Below are 20690 nucleotides of genomic sequence, written 5' to 3' on the forward strand. Positions count from 1 at the left end.
GTGCCACTTTTACTAGGGAATAGGGCTGTACATGTAAATCAATGATAGCTGATGTTGATGCCTCTAATGCACTTCCCCCCGGTGCTCATGCATTAGACGCATCTATATCAGCGCGCGTGCATTATTTTGTCTAATTTCATTAATTTGTCAAATTTCATGACCTTGTCTAAGTTCATTAACCTCTAAGTGTGAAATATTTGTTTGTCTTTTAATATGTCTTGAGTGACAAAGAGAACAGTATTTACCATGATAAAATCATTGACATTTACATGTATTTAATTTGACAGCAGAATGTGAAATATTTATTTATCTTTTAATTTGTCGTAAGTGGAAAAAGAGCATCATTATACCTGTATTATGATAAAACAGTAAAAACAGTAAAAACAATTTTGTATTGTTGTGTAATTGCCAGAGAGGGCGCTTTTCACTTGCACAATTTTTGAGACAGGCTGTAGTCCACAACTTCATAGACCGAGACTGCGCTTACCTGTAACCAGACAACCCAGTCTCCTTACCAGAGTGCTAATATGCAGCATTGTACATCGTGACGATTGTGCTAATATAACGCACTCCAGTGCAATTAATTAATACCGCCCTCTGTCTGATTACAGTTCTCAAGCTGTTGGGATATATTAGATCTCATGAACTTGCGCCGCCAGGGCGCCGCGGGTGTGGAGGAGAACGGGATTTCCTTTCGTCTGTTCCAGGTGGTGGTCGCCGTGCATTCTCTAAATTCAGTAAATTTCCATCAACCGTGTGATTGAATGGGATTATTTTGAAATTTTAAAACGCTTGAAATATCACAAACAAATAGGACTATGTTAATAAATAATATAAATACAAGCTAAAACCGTTGGGGTTCGATAATGAACCCCACAAAACTGGCCGAGTAGCGGGAAAATGCCATACGGCCGGGCGGTTTCACAAGTTGCCGGCTCGATCATGCCACTCGCCGCCTGGTCTGTTCCGTCGTGCGGGACTGGCTATTATCACTGATATGCCCTACACATGCCTGATTATACCGTACGTGAAATCCAGCATGATTTTATTCAGTTTCGATCGTTTGATTTGGCATAAATCACCATTAGAGAAGGAAATCGTTCTGCTGCATCATGGCATGCTGGTCATTGAAACAATCGGAAAGAACACTTATCGAGCTAGGTGTAGCCCTACAAGTTGAGGCTACACAGCGAGGACGAGGTGAAATAACTTGAAAGGAGAGATTGCTGGATTATCTGCACTAGTAAACTGCAAAGCGATCATCTAGCAAAGGAGAAAAGGCCAAGGTAAGAAATCGGGTTAAGAAAATAGTAAAGCTTAAATCATAATTGTAGTTTGTAGTCACTATTTCTGCAGGCCTACTGAGCTTCACAATACATGAATAATTAGGCCTATGGGCCTTCCCCGGGGATTTTACAGGGGCACTTTTTTCTTTTCTTTTTTGTCAGGGGGGCACTCTGCCACCCCGCTGGCTACGCTACTGTACTGGTGAGCCCGGCCCCACACCACGGTTAAAAATTATGTAAAATCAGCAATTTTTTGGTGATAGCCATCAAGCCACGCCCACATAACTCTGAGAGCCCCTCTGAACCCCCGCAGGGAAATAACCTGGACACGCCGGTGTTAAAATGGTCTTAGGGGCTGTGCAATAATTATTAGCCCCCGGTAAAATTTCCAAACTGCTTGCCAAAAATCGCCCCCAACATCAGCCCGCCAAGAATCGCTTGCCCTCCCCCCCCCTTGAACATGCCAAATTTTGGGATCCCAAATTGCAAACCTTAAATGGTCTAGATGTATGTTATGAAGCATAGCGAGCAGGAAGATTTGCATATTTTAAGCGTTTCCGTACTGTTTTCCTAAGCCTTTTTAGAGCGTTTTATTAAAAAAGCGCCCCATGCGTGCTTCCCCCCCCCTCTCGGCTTACAAAAAATTGCTTGCCCCCCCCCCTTTCGCCTCGCCAAAAATTTCTTGCCCCCCAAAAAAAACAACAACATGATAACCCCGGGATAATAACAATTACATGTATATGCTTCACTTGTAGGCACCTTGTAGATCAAGAAGCAAGGACCTTCATTGAACCGAGCCTGTGAGACATAGGATTGGAACTTAATAGATCCTGTTTGGGACAATCTGATCAAACAACCCAGTGGTAGGAAACTTCCGGCCGTTGACATGAAAACATCAGAGCTAACAACATCGGCTGGCGATGAAGAAGTTCCTCAAAAGCGCTTTCGGTAAGCAAAATAAACAAGTACGGTAGTGTTGAAGTTTAATTAAATTGGTTTTATTTATTTTTTCCACTGTGATCAATTATGCTGGTTCAAGTTAATGCAAACGCAAGTTAATATAGTTATACAAATAGGCCAAAACAGGTTTGAAGAAATATATTAGAGAGTAACCAAATATCATAATAAAAAATCATATAACTTTAAATGACTTAATAAAACATTGATTTAATCAAACTATGATCAATGTTGTGCTGTTGGGCCGGGCTGTTGGGCCATTATAGACCTCTTGCGACCCTATAACACTCCATCTGCTACCTCATCCATTTTTTATTGCAAATGAAATGTTGAATTAAAATTCCCTTAAGCTGCTACTTACACCTGCTGCATAATAGCCAAGGAACATAAGCATTGTCTGACAGCCATGCTTACCCCCTCACTCAATATACAAGTATAGGCCTAAAATACATGTCAAGGGCACAATTGTCTCATGGTCACTGCATGACCCATACTGACAAGATTTATCCAGTGTTTCAAGACAACTTGCCCATATTTATAGTTTAGAAGAAGACATATATTTAGCTTCTGCATCAAACAAAAGGTAGGCCGTAGCTCACTCTTCATGTTCATCAACTGTTCTCATTTATTGTTTTCAATTCCAAAACCCTAGCATGCTAGTTTCTCTCTTTTGTCATGAAGTTGAAGCATACTTTGCTTTTGACCATACATGCACATGGAACACTCATTATTTAGTGCATAGAAATTTAATCAACAAGGATGAAGGACATGCATGCTGCATGTGTTTGAGATTGGATACCGCTTATTGATTGACTTGATCATTTCCCGGGGATCATTTACAGAACATAGATTCTGATGAGTCTATTATGTACAGAACTGGTTTTCAGTTCTTTAACAGCAAAGTGAATTTGATGGTTTTTTTTATGGATATTCTTTTACAATCCAATATTATAGTGAAAGACAATCTCATGTAGGCCTGGCCTATATTATAATGCATTTATACTACATAATGCCGCTGGGGTGGGCTGATGTCTAGAATGTCAACAAATAGGCCTATTATAAACTTGAAGTCTTAGATCACACAAAACATGCTATCCACAGCCACATCTATAAACTTGATAACTTGGTTATAATTGAGGGCCCACTGTTTCAGGGGTTGGGGGAGACCGGGGCAAAGTGGACCAAAAATCTTAACACAGTAGGCCTATACGTACATGGGGTGCGGGCAGGCGTGACATATCAAAAGAACCATAGACCATAATTTTTAAATGGTCTATGAAAGAACCGACATGGCTCATGTTCGAATGGCGCTGGTATTAACCATATTCTATTACCCCCTATCAATTTAGTGCCATATGGCACGAAATGGCTTAATATGCATGTAAAAAATTATTTACACAAATAAAGTCTTATCTTTGGAACAGTTTTGATAATTTATCACTTCTCTATCCACAAAACACCTTTTTTCCTAATATAACTACCATTAACACATCATAAAGGTTCATAAAACATCATGGTTTAAAATGTTGGAAACCTGCATATTTTAACCATTTTTAGGCCAAATTTTGCCCAAAAATTAGCCCAAAAATGTCCATAAACTTTTAAAATATAGTCCAAAGTAACTCGGATTTCTTTTATGTAGAAATACGGCAGTGTATTTTTACTGCATAAAAATGCCACATTGATGTACTCATACACTTCAAAAATGTAAATCAAAATAATTTTTTCATTATATAAATTGGCTATGAGCTCATTAATTATTCATGAGCTAATTTGCATAAAACTTTCATAATTAAATATTAATCTTGTTTTTCTTAAAGCTTAAAGTCCAGTACAGTAGTTTATGATACCTCCACACCACTCAAATATACCACTTTTGTGGGTGTAATAGAATAGGGTATAAAATAGTGATTTTCTTTGTATTGCCTCGTCTGTTTGGGCTCAAATTAAAAGAGGACATATCTGACAGAGAAAACTAATATTTCTTATGGAAATGTTATTATATGGCTTTAATATTTTGTGTAATTGTTTTAATCCCACTTTTTGATGTTTTATAGTACCCACAAACAGTGTGTTTTTTGCTGGGGGTTGGGGTTGACCCCCTCCCCAAGTTGGTTCACTAACTTGACTTTGGCCAAATTTTGTCATTTTGTGAAAATCATCTAATTTTCAGTCATTTCCTGCTTACTATAATAATGGGTTAAATACCGGGGATATTTTTCATCTTTAAAGTTAGTCTCACATAAAGTTCTCTTTTCTCACCCAAAAAAGGAAAACAATTAGTGCAATGTAATTACCGTAACCACTCGGGTATAAGCCCACCCCCCTAGATGGGCAATTTCACTTCAAAAATGGGGTGGGCTTATACCCGGGGAGGGGCTAGTAGTTGGAATTTAAAAATAAGAAAAACCTTCCCCATTTGTATATGCCCAATGTATCAGTAATTTCTATCATTTGTGTCAATTTTTTTAAAATTTTAAGTATGGAATGTTAATTTTTCACTGATATTTTTTAAATATTTGTTCTTAAATGAGAAAGAAAAGCATTGATATGATTTAAGAACTAAGCCAAAATGACTACTGGGCTTATACCCGAGTGCACCCTTGTTCCCGAATGGTTTGAAAAACAGGGGGTGGGCTTATAGCCGAAGGTGGGCTTATACCCGAGTGATTGGCCTGTGAAATCACATGCTAAATAAAATATCGTCTCTAAGGGCACTTTCTGAAATGTTATCGTATTTTGAACCAGGTGTTTTCATAAAAATCTAAACAGCTGGTAGATTACCATTCCCTTCAACATAAAATTTGTAATTAAAACATTTTTTGACATTTAGTTCCTCGTCCTTGAACTAAATGTATAAATCTAACATATATGATTATACTATACTTAACTTAAAAGTGTATGATGTAGCCAGGAGGAAAAGCCAACCATCAAAATTTAGACCTTTTGTATTGAAGATGTTTATTTTTTCCCCAAAAAGAACTAAAAGTTTTTATGTGTTGGAGGACTGTTAAATGTCAAAATTATCAATTAATAATTTGCCATAAAATTTGTATACGTGGCTAATTTCATATTAGAAGGACATTCATAGTAATAGTATTCAGAATGCAATTTTGTTTGTCTGGTGTGCTCTAAGACCACACAAAAATACTGTGCAAAGGTGGGTGACCAACCCCAAATTTGACCTCACAGATGGATTCATCAAAACTTTGGCATTCATACTTTAATTAGACCAGCAATTAAACAGCTAATATTATGAGGCCCACAAGTTTTCATAATTGGTTAAGACCAACCTTAAAGCAATCGCTAAGGATTATGCCCTCAATATACCTGCAAAAATCAAGACTCTAGGTGTGGTAGTTTAGTCACAATCCGAGATTTGAATAAAACGCAGGAACCATTGTTACGATGGATATTATTAGTCGAATGTGTGCTTGCTGTTCACACGCAGTATGTACATGGCATGTGGGATGGATCAAAGGATCGTGCCTATACGACCAATGGAGTGACCTGCATTGACAACATAGGCGCTGACAGCAAATTCCAATTTTCTGTCCTAAGTTGTTCAGCTCATAATTTAAGGGACATATTTGACAGTAAAAGCTAACATTTTATGGAAAAGAAATACTATAATCTATATTTACAGAAATGTTACAACATGGCTTTAACTTAAAACAATAATGTGTGATTTGCAAAAAGAATAGATTCCTATTTAAATGTTTGTTTTCACTGATCACATTATCCCCTTTTAATTTCGAGCCAAACAAATGAGGTATAATGAAGAAAATTGCGATTTCATTCCAGCGCCTACAATGCGTGTACTACGCTCGCCGATCGTACCATTTAATAGTGCACGGAGCATCGCGCTTGACGTGCAGTACACATAAGCTGACATTCACGGGAGATGATAGGAAGCAGTCGATCGATGAACTCTGAATAAAACCAGGTCGACCCGGTTTTAATATAAAAAGTTATATCTTACTGTTATTAAAGCACTCCAGGCTTAGTCTTTTACATCATAGACCCTGTTTACATGGTATTTAAGTACACCACTGGGCATTATAATTATGCAAAAAGTAGAAATTCGAGTAAAATTGAGGACGTTGTTTGTGAAGCAAATCACAATTTATGGCTTTTAAAAGTAAATTAGCTATGTATGTATTTGAATTTTCCTTCAACTTTGTCAATACTGCTTATTTCCTTTTCAATTAAATAATACCTGATGACATATTCCTCACTTGTAAGCATATTATTCAGAATTTTAATTTTTTAACACTTACGTAGTCTGGGATACTGAATGGGCCTTTTAAGTTACCTGATAAGCCTCTATGATTAGATCTACTATGTTATGGGTAGCCACTTGGGTTTTTTGTTTGTTTGTTTGTTTTTGTTGTTTTTTGTTTTTTTGTCAATTTCAGAGTCCTAAACATCAGTTTAAATCAGAAATACATGAAATTAGCGATTTCGATTTTCAAATAGACTGTCAGCTCCACTAAAAACCATGGAAAAAAAGGGCAGTGATTTATAGTGCACTACGCACAGGCATAACGCCTAGACGTTGATCCACAAGCCTCAGCACACTTTAAAGGTTGTTGCTGAACTATGGCCCACATCATTCCATAAACCATTTAACAACAATTTAGGGACTTTGCTGCTACAAGAGTGCACACCCTCTGTAAACATTACAAATATATGCAAAAAAATCAGGTTTGAAAGAAATTAAACAATTTCATATTATAAGATCGTACATTATGGCTTTAAGTAAGGCCATGCCACCTTGAATGACCATAAAACTCTTTTATAAATCAAGTCTCATTAACACTTTTGGTAGTGTCTGTCATGATGTAATTACAGATTAATTCCTCAAAGAAGTTTGAAAAGTTTTTCAAGCATCTATATCTTGGATTATTTGTGACATGTTCATATCATGTTGCATGAGATATAAATTCATTAACCAAAGTTCTTGATATCTGATCCAGAAATTGCACTTACTTTGTGTACGTTTCAGCAACACTGTTGCCTTTGTCAACACTTGATGATGAGTGATTCTACTGGCAACCGACGCTAGATGTATCTCCAGCGTAGGTCTTGGTGTTGCCAGTTGATTTTCCATCTGGGGATTTTCTTGAACCCAGTTCTAGAAACTCATCAAAAATGTGTGAGAGTTGATACTGCCCTCGCCTCTATTCATGGTGGTGCCCTCCTCTTTCTAATTTCTATAGCCTCCTTTATCCAGCGTGTAAATCGTATCAACTCTCACACATTTTTGATGAGTTTCTAGAACTGGGTTCAAGAAAATCCCCAGATGGAAAATCAACTGGCAACACCAAGACCACGCTGGAGATACATCTAGCGGGTTGCCAGTAGGAATCACTCATCATCAAGTGTTGACAAAGGCAACAGTGTTGCTGAAACGTACACAAAGTAAGTGCAATTTCTGGATCAGATATCAAGAACTTTGGTTAATGAGTTTACTCTACCGATCCTGATGAATTTGTTCAACCATGAGATATATAAATGCTTGAAAACTTTCCAGAGACTGTTTTGTAACAATATGTTTTTACGTTGAGTTACTTTCTCTTCCTCTTTTTTTACATAGATACCACTCACAATTATGGCACAAGCTTTAGTCATAGGGTCGTCACCTCCACCACCACCGCCACCTCCACCGCCACCACCACCATCTCAAACAACACAACTCCATCCGCCTACAGAAGAGGTCAGTATATGTGACACAATCTGGTCCATGGAGGCCAAAGGTGGCCAATTTGAAATTGAGATAAAGGCAAAAATATCGATAAAAAACCAATAAAATACATAAGAAAACAAGCATCACAAAACTTCAGAACTTTAGAACCAAGTATGCTAGACCCTTGGGTGTTTACAAGATATGATAGCCTAATGTTTGCAGAAGATATTATCATATAACCGATTTTCCAAAAATGCCTCCTTTGGCCTCCATAGATCAGATTGTGTCACATGTACTATGTATATGTTTTTTCATTTAACAATGCACGCTTCAGTAATTAATGGTTTGTGTCAGGTATATTCAGAAAATCACAGATGCATGCAATTGTGGTATGATTTTATGTCAGTCAATGCTAACAAGAGGATGTACTGTATAAAAGGCAATTACGAGGGGCAGTCAATAAGATCGTAGAACAATTTACTTGAAAGAGTAATAGCCTCATTCTTTCTATCTCACTCTTGAACATGGTCACTGCATACCATAATGCATGCGTCGCAAATTTGTATTGAAACCTTGTGGGTTCGAACCTTATGGGTTCGAATATCAACCAGCTTAATCATGAAGCTCCCATGGCCAAGTGGTTAAGGCGTAGGTCTCGTAAACCTGAGGTCCTGGGTTCGATTCCCAGGCGGGATCACTTTTTCTCCTTGTCTCCTTTATTATTTGCGACGGCGAACCTGATGAAAAATTATGTTTACCTTCTATGAACATTAACAAAATGGAAGTCTTAAATTGATTGCTCCATGAGCCACTCTTTAGTGAACTCACCTGCATTGATATTCTGAAATAGGTTTCATTAATTGGAGGCCATGAATGGACCACAATAATGGTAGCTTTAGTTAACTGACCCCTCTGTCATGAATGGCAGCTTGGCAAATTGAGAATAGAGTACAGGACACAATCCGAGAACAGTCCCACCAACCTTATTCACTTGACGGCTTGCCTAATGTTGCTATCAAAATTGTTTGATATTATGCTTACATTTGGCAAATGATCTGTCATCAAGGCTCTCCTTGATCAGAAAACAGCAAAAAAGACCTCCACTAAGTGGCAGTTGAGATTGGATTAAGCACTATCTTTCTCTTGACCCAAAGGCTGATAGTAAAATTGTTATTTTGATTGTTGGGAGTGGCCTTCTTTTCCTTGTTCTTTGTCTTCAAATCTGTTTCCCACTTCTCTTTCCATACAGGCCAGCATGCTTATTATATCTAGGCTTTTTAGCCTGGCTTGAGCATTTTGTCTGAGCATGGTCCCATCAGGACCCAAGAATGTCTCCCAGTGGTGTAGCGTCATAGGGGCACAATCATAGGCTCAATCGATTGCAAAATTGAGAAAATCCCATAGGAACATTGCCAAAAATGGCTTATGCCCCCAGTCAGACCCGTGCCCCCCCAATCATGACCCACGCACGCCACTGGTGTCCCCACACGGAGCGACCATTTAAACAAACAAACAAACAAACAAACAAACTATAGTAGCCGAGTGATGATCTTCTTAGGGGTTGGAGATCCAGGTGCTTCCATTGAATGGGTTCATATTCCAGTGATTAATGTATGTCTTGCACTGACCTTTAGCCAAATGTAGATTTAGATAATGTATCGTAGGTGTGGACCTGGTTATCTTGTATCAATGAAGAATCAATGGGATCGCCATGTATAAGACACCCTGGAATACCCAAATGTTAAAAATGGATTATGTTGAAAACACTTTCCTCAGAAATGTCATAATTTGTGGCTATCTTATTATTCTTTTTTATTATCAATGCCACTGTACCAACACATATACCATGGTGAAGTCACCAAGTTTTTTGGACCTTAGATGTACTTCACGTTTCCTATATTCCATTTCCTATATTTCCATTTCCATCATCTAAGGACTATTTCGTTGCTGTTGAATATCAAGGACTTCATCACCATTTACAGCAACTGTACATTGTTAAATTACATTGGCGTTTTCACCACTGTTGGGAGAAATTTCCATGAAGTTTGAAGACCGTGTGTTACCTTCTGGTAGTAGGCCTACCTGTGAATTCGATTAGGTAGGCTTCCTTGACCTCTGCAGAGTGTCCTGGCCATATACATAGATGCAAAATTCAAACATTTTTGCATTGATGTTTAGAAGGAACAAGCTTTCAAATGAGACCAAATTCATGACAGTGCAACAATTTTTTTAAAAATCATTTCAGTGGGTAATCATGTCTTTGGGTGATTGCGCAATGGCATCACGTGGCATACATGCACGTCAGAGTGCAATGGTTTTCCCTTTAAGATTTTGTAGCATTATAGGGTTAATACATGGGCCTCATAATGGAAAATACATTTTGAATAACTCTAACATGGACCATGGATTTTTGCTGTCGAAGGGCACAGAAGGAATGAAAAAGGAGAGAAGATGAACAAAGATTTCACTTGGTACCCCCCCGGAAATTGCCCCGGGACAACTTTGCCAAGCACACGATCATTGACCTCATACCATTGAGGTTTCGTTGGCGGGGCCAGAGATTCGGTTGGTATATATATGACTTGGGGTGATTGCGCAATGGCAATATGTGCTGGAATATGTGGCATGCATGCATGCACACGCAGTGATCCAAGTTCCTTGTAAGATATTGCACTAGTGGTAGGGTTAGAAGTATGACATGTATTACATTTGTTGTTATCTTTATATTTTATCTTTTACTGCTGCATATACATGTATGTGATTCATTCATATAATAATTCTTTTTGCTTCCACAGAAGAAACGAGGCAAACAGTTTAAGGTATGTCCTGAGTGCGCCACAAAGAACCACAATGCCAGGAGAAAATGTGCCTGTGGGCATACATTTAAGCGGGTGGCATCATCGGAAGAGGAGCTGACAACCAAGGTGCCCTCTGCAAGTTGAAAAAACATTCAGAAAAAAGAGTAAGTTGAGACAGTGATACTGTAAAAAAAAGCAATTATCAACAGCTAAGATTATTCCCACTTAGAAATCATTTTTCTTTGCACCTGATACATGTGTCTACTTAAACACTGAGTTTCTATACTATAACAATGGCACCCAAAGTTCTCAAGAACTAAATTTTAATTGATCATGTTAAATGGAAGAGTTGTTTTGTATTATTGTACATGCTGTTAAATTAGCAGTTGACCTCAATATCACATAAAAAGACTGCTTATCAGATTGTGATGACTTTAAGAGAATGTTGTATATCTTTTACTTCACAGCTAAGCCAGGCAAAAGTTACTTATGGGATGGAGAGTTACACACTCTATTTTCATCCTAACCAGACAAAACTCATATGCCAGGCCTATACTACACCAGGCCTGGCAGAGAGATTTAGGACGACGTACCCTATAATAGACTCCCTGTGGCAGCAATTCATGCACCGAGGTAATTTTTTAAAATTAATATTTAGGGCCTATACAATTATGATATTTTGACATATTATTTATAGTGACAATGATCCCTCATAAAAAGTATTTCTAGAAAAACATGTTATAAAAATGTTACAACCTTCATGAGTTGAACCATTTGAACTCTTCAAAATCAGTATAGCAGCATCAAAGTAGACTATAGGAGGTATGGTAAGATCATTTGAGGTCCTCAAGGGGGGGGTTATTGGTTTATTTATCCCAACAAACACTCAAGTAAAACACAAAGTGACAAAGTTTTTGTTGTGTTACCATCCGTTGGACTAATTGACTAACAAAAACCTGTACTTATCCTTTGTTGACTAATAAGCAAGATTCACAACACTGCGGATTTATAATGGTGTGCAAGCCCGGTGATGTCACTTAACATTGACTATGTGTATGCATGACTATTCCCAATTGCTTTCACCAGTGTGGATTTGAACTACACAACCTCTCGGTCGCAGAGCATAAGCCTGGCAATTGGCAGCCATGAGTGGATATGTCCACTCTGCCCAGGCAGCAATTTAGCATTCATGTTTGTTTTGTGTGTACTGTATGTTTGGATCATTGCTCAATCAGATCATATGGGGTTCTTTGGTTTGCAGACACTTCCCAATCACCAAATGCCAAAAGAAATCCCATTTTTTGACCCAAAAAGTCCCATTTGCAATTTTCCTCACCATTTTCTTTCATTTCCCATCCCTCCTTGCTGGCTTCCACTTCGGCAAAATAACAGAAAGGGAGTTAGGGTAAATGTTTGCCAAAAATCACTTAGCTTTCTTTTCGTATGCCCAAAATATATCATCTTTAATGCACAGTTCCAGGCTGAGGTGCATTCCCAGCAAGCTTAAAAATGTTTAAAACATTATAAATTTGTTGTAATTTTGGTTTAATTTTGTTTTTGTCAAAACAATTTAATAACATTTCAATGTCTGCTTGCATAAAGGTCAGCAAAATGTAAGTAAAATGTTTTATATGAAAAAACACTGCAACAACATTTTTAAAATGTTGTCAAAATGTTATTGTAAAATATTGTTTTGGCAAACATTTCTGCAAAATAAATTTATGTTGTCAACATGCACTTAAGTAACATCAAACAATGTTTCACATCGCATAGAAATGTTTTTGAATGTTATTAAAACATTTTCTGTAAAATGTTTTGTTTTTGCTAGTTTATATGAATTTATCATGTGATTTTTACTGCACAATTTATTAAATATATATGCAGCAATTTACTCCATTGACTTTGACTTGAGCTGATTTTGTTTCCATCTGTGAGTTAAACTTAGGACCAGTCAAATCTCATCAGATTTTTTCCAAGGGTAGACAGTACAAGTCAAAATGTCCACTAGATACACTGGGGTGGTGGCCTTTTCAGTTTAGTTAAAATCTGACACTGTTTCTTGGCAATACTTTTCTTATGTATTTTTTTTTTTTTTGCATTGAATAGAAGCCAAGGCAGTGCAGGGTGTGGGTGCAGCCAATGGAGGAGCCAGTGGAGGTAAGTATTTATGAAGATATGAACTGTAATTTAAATGGAAATAAGACTGATTCCCAATACTACAAGTCAGCTCTGGCATTTGATACTTTGGGGTGGCATCTAGTTTATTTCAAATCTCACACTGTTTCTTGAAATATTATATACATTTAAAATTTAAATGTATTTCTTCAAAGAAAAGTTTAAAACTAGTCAACAACACTCACATTTCTGTTCGAATAATTTCAGAGTAACCATACTCCATCATCTGTGGTGCGATACTGGTGAATGACTGATGTATGACCTTTACTTCCTGTTGACAATGTCCTTTTTTGACCTTTTGTCAGGTGTTTGTAGAAGTAAAGTACCGGTATCATAGATTTTGGAAAGTTCTCGGCCCCCATCCCTAATAAGGGTGGGGCTGGTCTCTTCTTGATGAAAAGTGGCTTTGAAATTATTTGGACAAAAACATGAGTGTTGTTGACTGTAGTTTTAAACTTTTCTTTGATGTCTATACTACCAACACGTATAAATCTCTACACCCTCAAATGTATTTCTTGTTTGCAATTAATAGAACCCATAGCAGTGGCTCATATAGGTGATGTAGTAGCAGGTGATGTAGTAGCTGGTGACGAAGAAGGGCTCAGTGGAGGTGAGTATTTATGTAAATGAGAATTGTAATTTAAATAGAAATAACAAAATTTAGAATATTTTGGAATTTTTTGCTCCAAAGCCTATAATTTGGCCCAATTTTAGTTCACAAGACCCATCAAAATATAGAAATTTCAGTTCATCAAGCACCTACTTTGCCCCAAATCAGTTCTTAGTTCCAGGGTTCCGTGCCGCACGCCCCTACCAAAATTTCAGTTGACCCCCCCCCCCAGCTCTTGACCAAAAGGCAGACAGTTAAAATGTCCATTTGATATGCTGAGGTATGTGTCTCTTTTCAGTTTAAATCTCACACTGTTTCTTGGAAATATTATTCTGATGTATTTCTTGTTTGCAATTAATAGAACCCATAGCAGTGGCTCATATAGGTGATGTAGTAGCAGGTGATGTAGTAGCTGGTGACGAAGAAGGGCTCAGTGGAGGTGAGTATTTATGTAAATGAGAATTGTAATTTAAATAGAAATACCAAAATTTAGAATATTTTGGAAATTTTTCGCTCCAAAGCCTATAATTTGGCCCAATTTTAGTTCACAAGACCCATCAAAAATATAGAAATTTCAGTTCATCAAGCACCTACTTTGCCCCAAATCAGTTCTTAGTTCCAAAGTTCCGTGTCAAGCACACCCCTACCAAAATTTCAGTTGACCCCCGGCTCTTGACCAAAAGGCAGACAGTTAAATTGTCCATTTGATATGCTGTGAGGTATGTGTCTCTTTTCAGTTTAAATCTCACACTGTTTCTTGGAAATATTATTCTGATGTATTTCTTGTTTGCAATTAATAGAACCCATAGCAGTGGCTCATATAGGTGATGTAGTAGCAGGTGATGTAGTAGCTGGTGACGAAGAAGGGCTCAGTGGAGGTGAGTATTTATGTAAATGAGAATTGTAATTCAAATGGAAATACCAAAATTTAGAATATTTCAGAAATTTTTTGCACCAAAGCCTATAATTTGGCCCAATTTTAGTTCACAAATTTTGTAGGTGACATCAGTACCAAACTAAGGTTTGATACATGGGAAATTGTAAAAAAATGTAAAACATATTAGCTAATATTTACATGAAGTGACCAAATGGTATTTTATTGTCATTTCAATTTGGTCTATATATCTTTGTAGATGGTGGGTAATGTGCATGAGTAGCAGCATTGGTGCTGTGTAGGTACTCTTCATGTACCGGCCTGCTACCTTGGTAATGGTGTACCTGTGCAGGCAGCCGCAATAGGAGTCTTGTAGTCTCAGGCCTTCTCAACTAGTTTATTTGAACTGCCAAAGGAAAATTTTATAGATCATGAAGTGCCAATATGTTAAGGGAGGACATTGCGAGTTAGCGTGTGCACAAAGCGAATAATAACTTGAGGTATAGTGGTGAAGCTGTATTGGGGGTCCAAGAGACAGTGACGTGCTTAAGGAAGTTCCTGGATTTTAAGGTTTTTAAGGCCCATATTGGGTATTTTCACCCCTTTTTTGTTCAAGATTTATGTGAAAAAATTATTAAAATTACTGTGCGCCACTCGGCGTGTGGGCTGCCAGTTGAGAGGACCTGCCCTTATGTTATAATTGTGGAAAATATGAAATGGCTACTATTTTCAGATATGAGGGTTGAGGCGGAACGTTTTGAATAACCCTTGTACATTCAAAAGAATGGAGGAGAAGATGAAGGCATTGTTTCCTGATCACTTTAGTCAAGTCTATCTGTCTGTTTACATCTCTCTACTTCCTTTTCTGTCTGTCTCTATTTATCTCTCTTCACGATGAAGATGGAAGTATTATTTTCTATAATTTTAGTCAAGTCTATATATGACTTGCATCTGTTCCGATTAGTGGTGGCACTAGGTTTTTAGGGGTCAAAGTAAAATTCAGGGGTAAAATCAACTACCTTTATGCAAAGGGTTTTTTCTGGGTGGGCAACTGGGGGAAAGAATTGTGACTAGAGGCATATTCTCCCTGGTAACTCCACATGTTCCCATCTCTCTTTCCCTCACTCTCTCTCTAGTACGCTTGTCTGTCCCTCTCTTAGTTCCCCACTTCTCTCCCTCCTTAGTGTGTACCTATAGTGTTGTGTGTTGGTGGGGAGTGAGTTGCATACCCACCGTGTACAAATATAACTATAAGGTGCAAGTACTATAATTATTTTCTTTTTTCATATTTTTTCCAGGTGACACCTCCTGCAGCCCTAAAATTGTGCTATGCAAAGTGATCTTAACAAAGCATTGTGATGTTAAGCTGTAATATAGGTATATTTTTTGATCTGTGACAGTATTTGGCTTATTTTGTGTCTGCAATGTTTTGTTACGACAATGTATAATAACATTAATTGCATACTAAATCAGATGGTGACAGATGCCAAATAAAAGTTAAGGTACAATTTTCATTTATCATCCCAGATGGGTCAACTTGAATATCCAATTTACTAAAATATCTATGTACCATGCCAAAAAGTGTTTGCAAATATGCTCAGGCTCAAAATGTCCTTTCAAAGTTTTATTTTTGTTGTTGGTCATCAGGTCGTCAACTCATTTCTATGTACAAATATAAAATTTGCTAAGATCAGCTCGTAATAGGCAGGACTTGTAACATCATGTTTTGATATAGAATGGCGTATGCATGCACAGCTGGGCGCTGCTCCACATAATGTGAACTGCACTTTTCATATTAATACATGCTTTTTAAAATTATTTGGGACTCTATTGTACCATAAACAAGTCTTGCCTACTATAGATAGAATGGAGATAGCTATACATGGTTGTTGTACCCATCATGACACTATATCTGACAGTATATTTGAGATCCAATCATACACTTAACTTTGTAAACTTGTCATGGCAAAAGTTTGTCTATTTTTGTCATCAATTGCAGTGAAAAAAAAAAGTAGTTTTGAAAACACCAAAACTGAATATAGCTGTGTAATGGTTAATATAATGTGACCCGCTCTGACAAAACAGGGATCAAGTATATTTTGACATTCCATGAATTTAATACAAATGTAAGTACTAGACATGAAGCTTTAAAATGATTCCAAAAACACATAAATAGCATCAATACTTTTCAAATCTGAGTAATGGGCCAAATAGTGTCATGTCTTACACTGGATTGAATAGGGATTATCATATTTCATCAGTCAATTGTTGATTAAATAAACCTCTTTATAATAAGTACTTTCAATGATTTGATAGTCCACCCACAGTCAAATACCATGAAATCAAGAATTCCAACTTTGATATTTTTTATGGGAATGTCATCTTTAAGGTGGTTCTACACCCCTTGATAAGTTTGTCAAAATTTATCAGGGGGTGCAGTACCACCTTAAAGGCCTACAACTCAAAAATGTGTCTGGCGACTTGTTCCTGGTTTTGTTGGAGTTGGTCACATGTCATATACTTCCATACATAGGTGGAATTTCACAGTGAATGTATGTTCATGGTTTTAAGCATTCATTCCCTAATAGGCTAAAAGATTTGTCTATTATTCAAATTTTTATTCCAATGTGGTATGCCGTAGTTTAACAAACAATGTGTAACAAAACACACTTTTAAGGGTGAAAAAATAAGAGTTTGAAACATATAAGAAAATACAATTTTTAAGGGAATTTGAGTCACTATGTGTGCACTGTGCAACAGACAGATTATGGTGTCACACAATGCAAAACATTAGAAAACAATTCATGGTCAAGGTGTATTTCGTGATCCTATCATTTTCAGTATCCATGACAAAAGCTTATTTGTAAAATTTCAGTTTATTCTGATTTTTCATTTGCGAAGTTACGCATGCATGATTATAATGTATTACACTGTTTCATAATTATACCACTGTGTTGTAATTTCATTCTGGTATACCAGAACGTAAGGCCTGAAACAAAAACAATTGTTTGATTGGCGTAACACGACTGACTTTAAGTAGACCCGACCTTTATTTTTTTTATTTTTTTAAAGATAAATAAATAAATACAAAATAAATAAATAGATAAATTTAAAAGTAAAAGAGGTCAAAAAGGTTCCAAGGCCAAAAATGTACGCTATTAACAGCTTCAAAAGTTTTTAAAAAAATCCCTACCTACCTATCCTTTTTTGGTTATGCCAATCAAACAATTTTTTATACCTGTGAAATTTCTGCTATTTCTAGTGGTATAAAATGTCAATTTTTTATTTTAAAGGTGTGGGGGTGTGAGGATGGGGTAGGGGCTATGGATCACAAATTGCCCCATGTTTTAGCTGTTGTGGATTGGTTGAATCATTGTATCACATGAATAGTAATGACCTCTGACATAATTTGTTGCAATTACTTGAAAACAGGCATGATGAAGAATTAAAATACCACCTTTGCAATTATTTGAAAACAGGCATGATGAAGAATTAAAATACCACAGTTGCACTTTTGTAGGTCTTGTGGTTCTTGAGTTCTGATGTAATGATTATCAAAAAGAAACAGCTTCATAAAAAAACACATATCGATATCTCAAGAACCATAATGCATAAAGCAATTTTTGAAAGTGCACGCTTTTGCATTCCATACCCATTAAAGTCTTGAAGGTGTAATTTGTCATTAACCACTTATCTAGACAATGAAAATTTATTTTGGGGGGAGTTGAACATGTTGAATGACTACCCCGACATGCATTAAAGTCATAATGTACGATCTTTTTTCAGAATTTACCTTTATTTTTTTCAAAACCGATTTTTTGGCATATTTGTAATACTTACACATGTTCTAACTTAAATCTATGAGCAAACTGTCAAATTCGGCCCTATTTGTAGTAAAACGGGACGATTTTCTGTTGGTCCGACATAAAGTCATAATTTTAGATTATGACTTTATGTGGGCCACGATCGCCAACCGTAGTCTCGGACAAAACTAGCTTGGTTACGCTGCCGCCACATGTGGAGGGAGCGTAAACAAACTGGCCAGCCAGAGGAGACTAACTCTGAGGCCGCACTCGCTGTCCTAATCCAAATAGTGCGAGGTATTTCGAGTGATAGAGGTGAAGTTTATGATGTTGTTTCTTTGCAAATTCCCAATGTTTTTCACGTCCAAATGTATTGGGAACTTTCATAATGATTGCATATTATCATTTTAGAAGAAAAAAAGAAAAATCTAAAAATTTAAAAAGATCGTACATTAAGGCTTTAAGTTAGAGTAGTCATAATCATTCAACTTAAATGAATTTTCATTGTCTAAATTGGTTCTTGAGATATGTGTTGTTTTATGAACCTGTTTTTGACACTCTGCACATCAGAACTCAAGTAACCACTCCTGCAAAAGTGTAACTGTGTTATTTTACTTCTTCATTAAGCCCGCTTTAAAATAAATGTGTAACAAATTATACCAAAGGTCATCTTCACAGGATTAATGATTCAACCAATTCACAACAGCTACCATATCTAATCTGACTCGTTGTTCTTTATTTTTCTAAAATTTAAAAAAAAAAGAACTTCATGATTTCAAACAATTAAAAGTGTGTGGGCTTTAAATCAATATATGCTCATCAGAAAAGAGACAAACTATCATTATACCTTTAGCCTTGCTGCATGAGTGCATGGCCACACTGCTAACTCTTCGATGCATCAATGAACATGTTCAGTTATGTGAGATCAACATTGTACTCATGCTGACAAAAAGTACTTATTGAGAGGAAAACCTATCATAATAGCTAATGTATGGAAATAATCCAATATTGGAGAATAAAGATTTGTAGCTGCTCATCAAGGAATTGCTATAAACATGAAAAATGTCATTTTGTTTCTTTCTACATCACAGATTTCAACTCTTTGTTTCTGTTAATTTGTTCTCAAAAAAGAAGCACATTGGTCTGAGGGTAAATAAAAGTGCACTTTTAAAAACTAAAATTTGAAGACAGCAGACAATACCATTTCAGTTACATTCCAGATACTGATTTTGTTATCTTAAGTTATTGTTGCAAAACTTTGAAAATCATCTCCAAATTATATAAAAGTAGCCAAAAGTAATTTTGAAACAAGCAGTCTAAGTATAGCCCTGGAAAGAAATATTCCAACTTTCTATGTCACTCTTCTTTCTCAGTTAAGATGAGAGGGTAAAACCTCAGCAGGCATGAAATATATCACATCATCAAATATGTGTATCTATTTGGTGGTGTGTCATATATAACTCATACAAAGATACTTTTATTTTGATTGGCTAATTACTATTGAATATTTTTTGATATAGTCTTTTTTTCCACTGCACTGGCTATATAATAGGTTTTTCATATGTCGACCACCTCAATGACCACAAATCAAAGGTGCGGGGCATGATATGCTTCTAAAATAAATGTAATTAAGAGCTATTAAGATAATTATGCTTTATTTTGTTGTCCTGGTGATTTATAAAGTTAAGTTATTGTAAACAAATATTGATATTTTAGTATTAGTTCAATAGGAAGAATATTTTCATTCAGTGAAATTATGTTCCATTCAATTTGGCAAAGCCTCATTCAACGGAACCATCCATATTTCACCAGCTTCCGGTGTACATGTAATCATAAAAATTCAATATTGCACAAAATATTGGCTAAATAGAACATGCATTCTTAATTCATTCATAGCTGATTGCTCACATTTAGTTTCATGTTATTGTGCCTTTGCAGTATAACCTCCCCTTTTAAAGCATTTATATTCAAATATATACTTTAAAAGGGCATTTCGTGATCCACAGCCTCATCCCCCACTTTTCTCAAAAAAAGTTGAGATTTTTATATCACTGGAAACCTCTGGCTACATAATGTTTATGTACAAAATATTTCTTGCAGATTAATTTGTTTAGCAAAGATATCATGAAATTTGAATTTCGTTCTGGTGCACCAGAACGAAATTACAACGTATTGTCTATGGAGCAGTGTAATACACATAATCATGCATAACTCGCAAACGCAATATCGGAATCAACTGAAATTTTGGGAATATGCTTTTTTCGTGGATATGTACTGAAAAATGTCATAAAAAGAGGATGCTAGGATCACGAAATACTCCTTTATAAAATCGGATTCTTTTGTACAAATCCAGAAATTTACTCACGTTTTAAACATTTCATCAGTAATCCATTGTTTTCTGATTCACATTGCCTCTCTCATTCACCAAATTTGTTTACATGAGTCTTTATCAACGACTTTGGCCCCTTACGACATAGTTTTGTTGTGAAATATGGTCT

The 20690-nt window shown here is 36.4% G+C and overlaps 1 protein-coding gene across 1 annotated transcript; it reads left to right on the plus strand.

Annotated features, from left to right (window-relative positions):
- The first annotated feature begins 2007 nt into the window (after positions 1 to 2007).
- LOC140145581 (uncharacterized) lies at positions 2008 to 18307 on the plus strand. The gene is made up of 9 exons (XM_072167279.1): positions 2008 to 2234; positions 7843 to 7962; positions 10728 to 10894; positions 11198 to 11363; positions 12837 to 12887; positions 13438 to 13515; positions 13877 to 13954; positions 14316 to 14393; positions 15688 to 18307. Exons 4-9 carry the CDS (start codon positions 11225 to 11227, stop codon positions 15759 to 15761), a joined length of 498 nt encoding a protein of 165 aa, XP_072023380.1. The 5' UTR covers positions 2008 to 2234; positions 7843 to 7962; positions 10728 to 10894; positions 11198 to 11224; the 3' UTR covers positions 15762 to 18307.
- The last annotated feature ends 2383 nt before the right edge of the window (positions 18308 to 20690 follow it).

The sequence above is a fragment of the Amphiura filiformis genome, unplaced genomic scaffold (genome assembly GCF_039555335.1).
Source record: "Amphiura filiformis unplaced genomic scaffold, Afil_fr2py scaffold_419, whole genome shotgun sequence".
NCBI lineage: Eukaryota > Metazoa > Echinodermata > Ophiuroidea > Amphilepidida > Amphiuridae > Amphiura > Amphiura filiformis.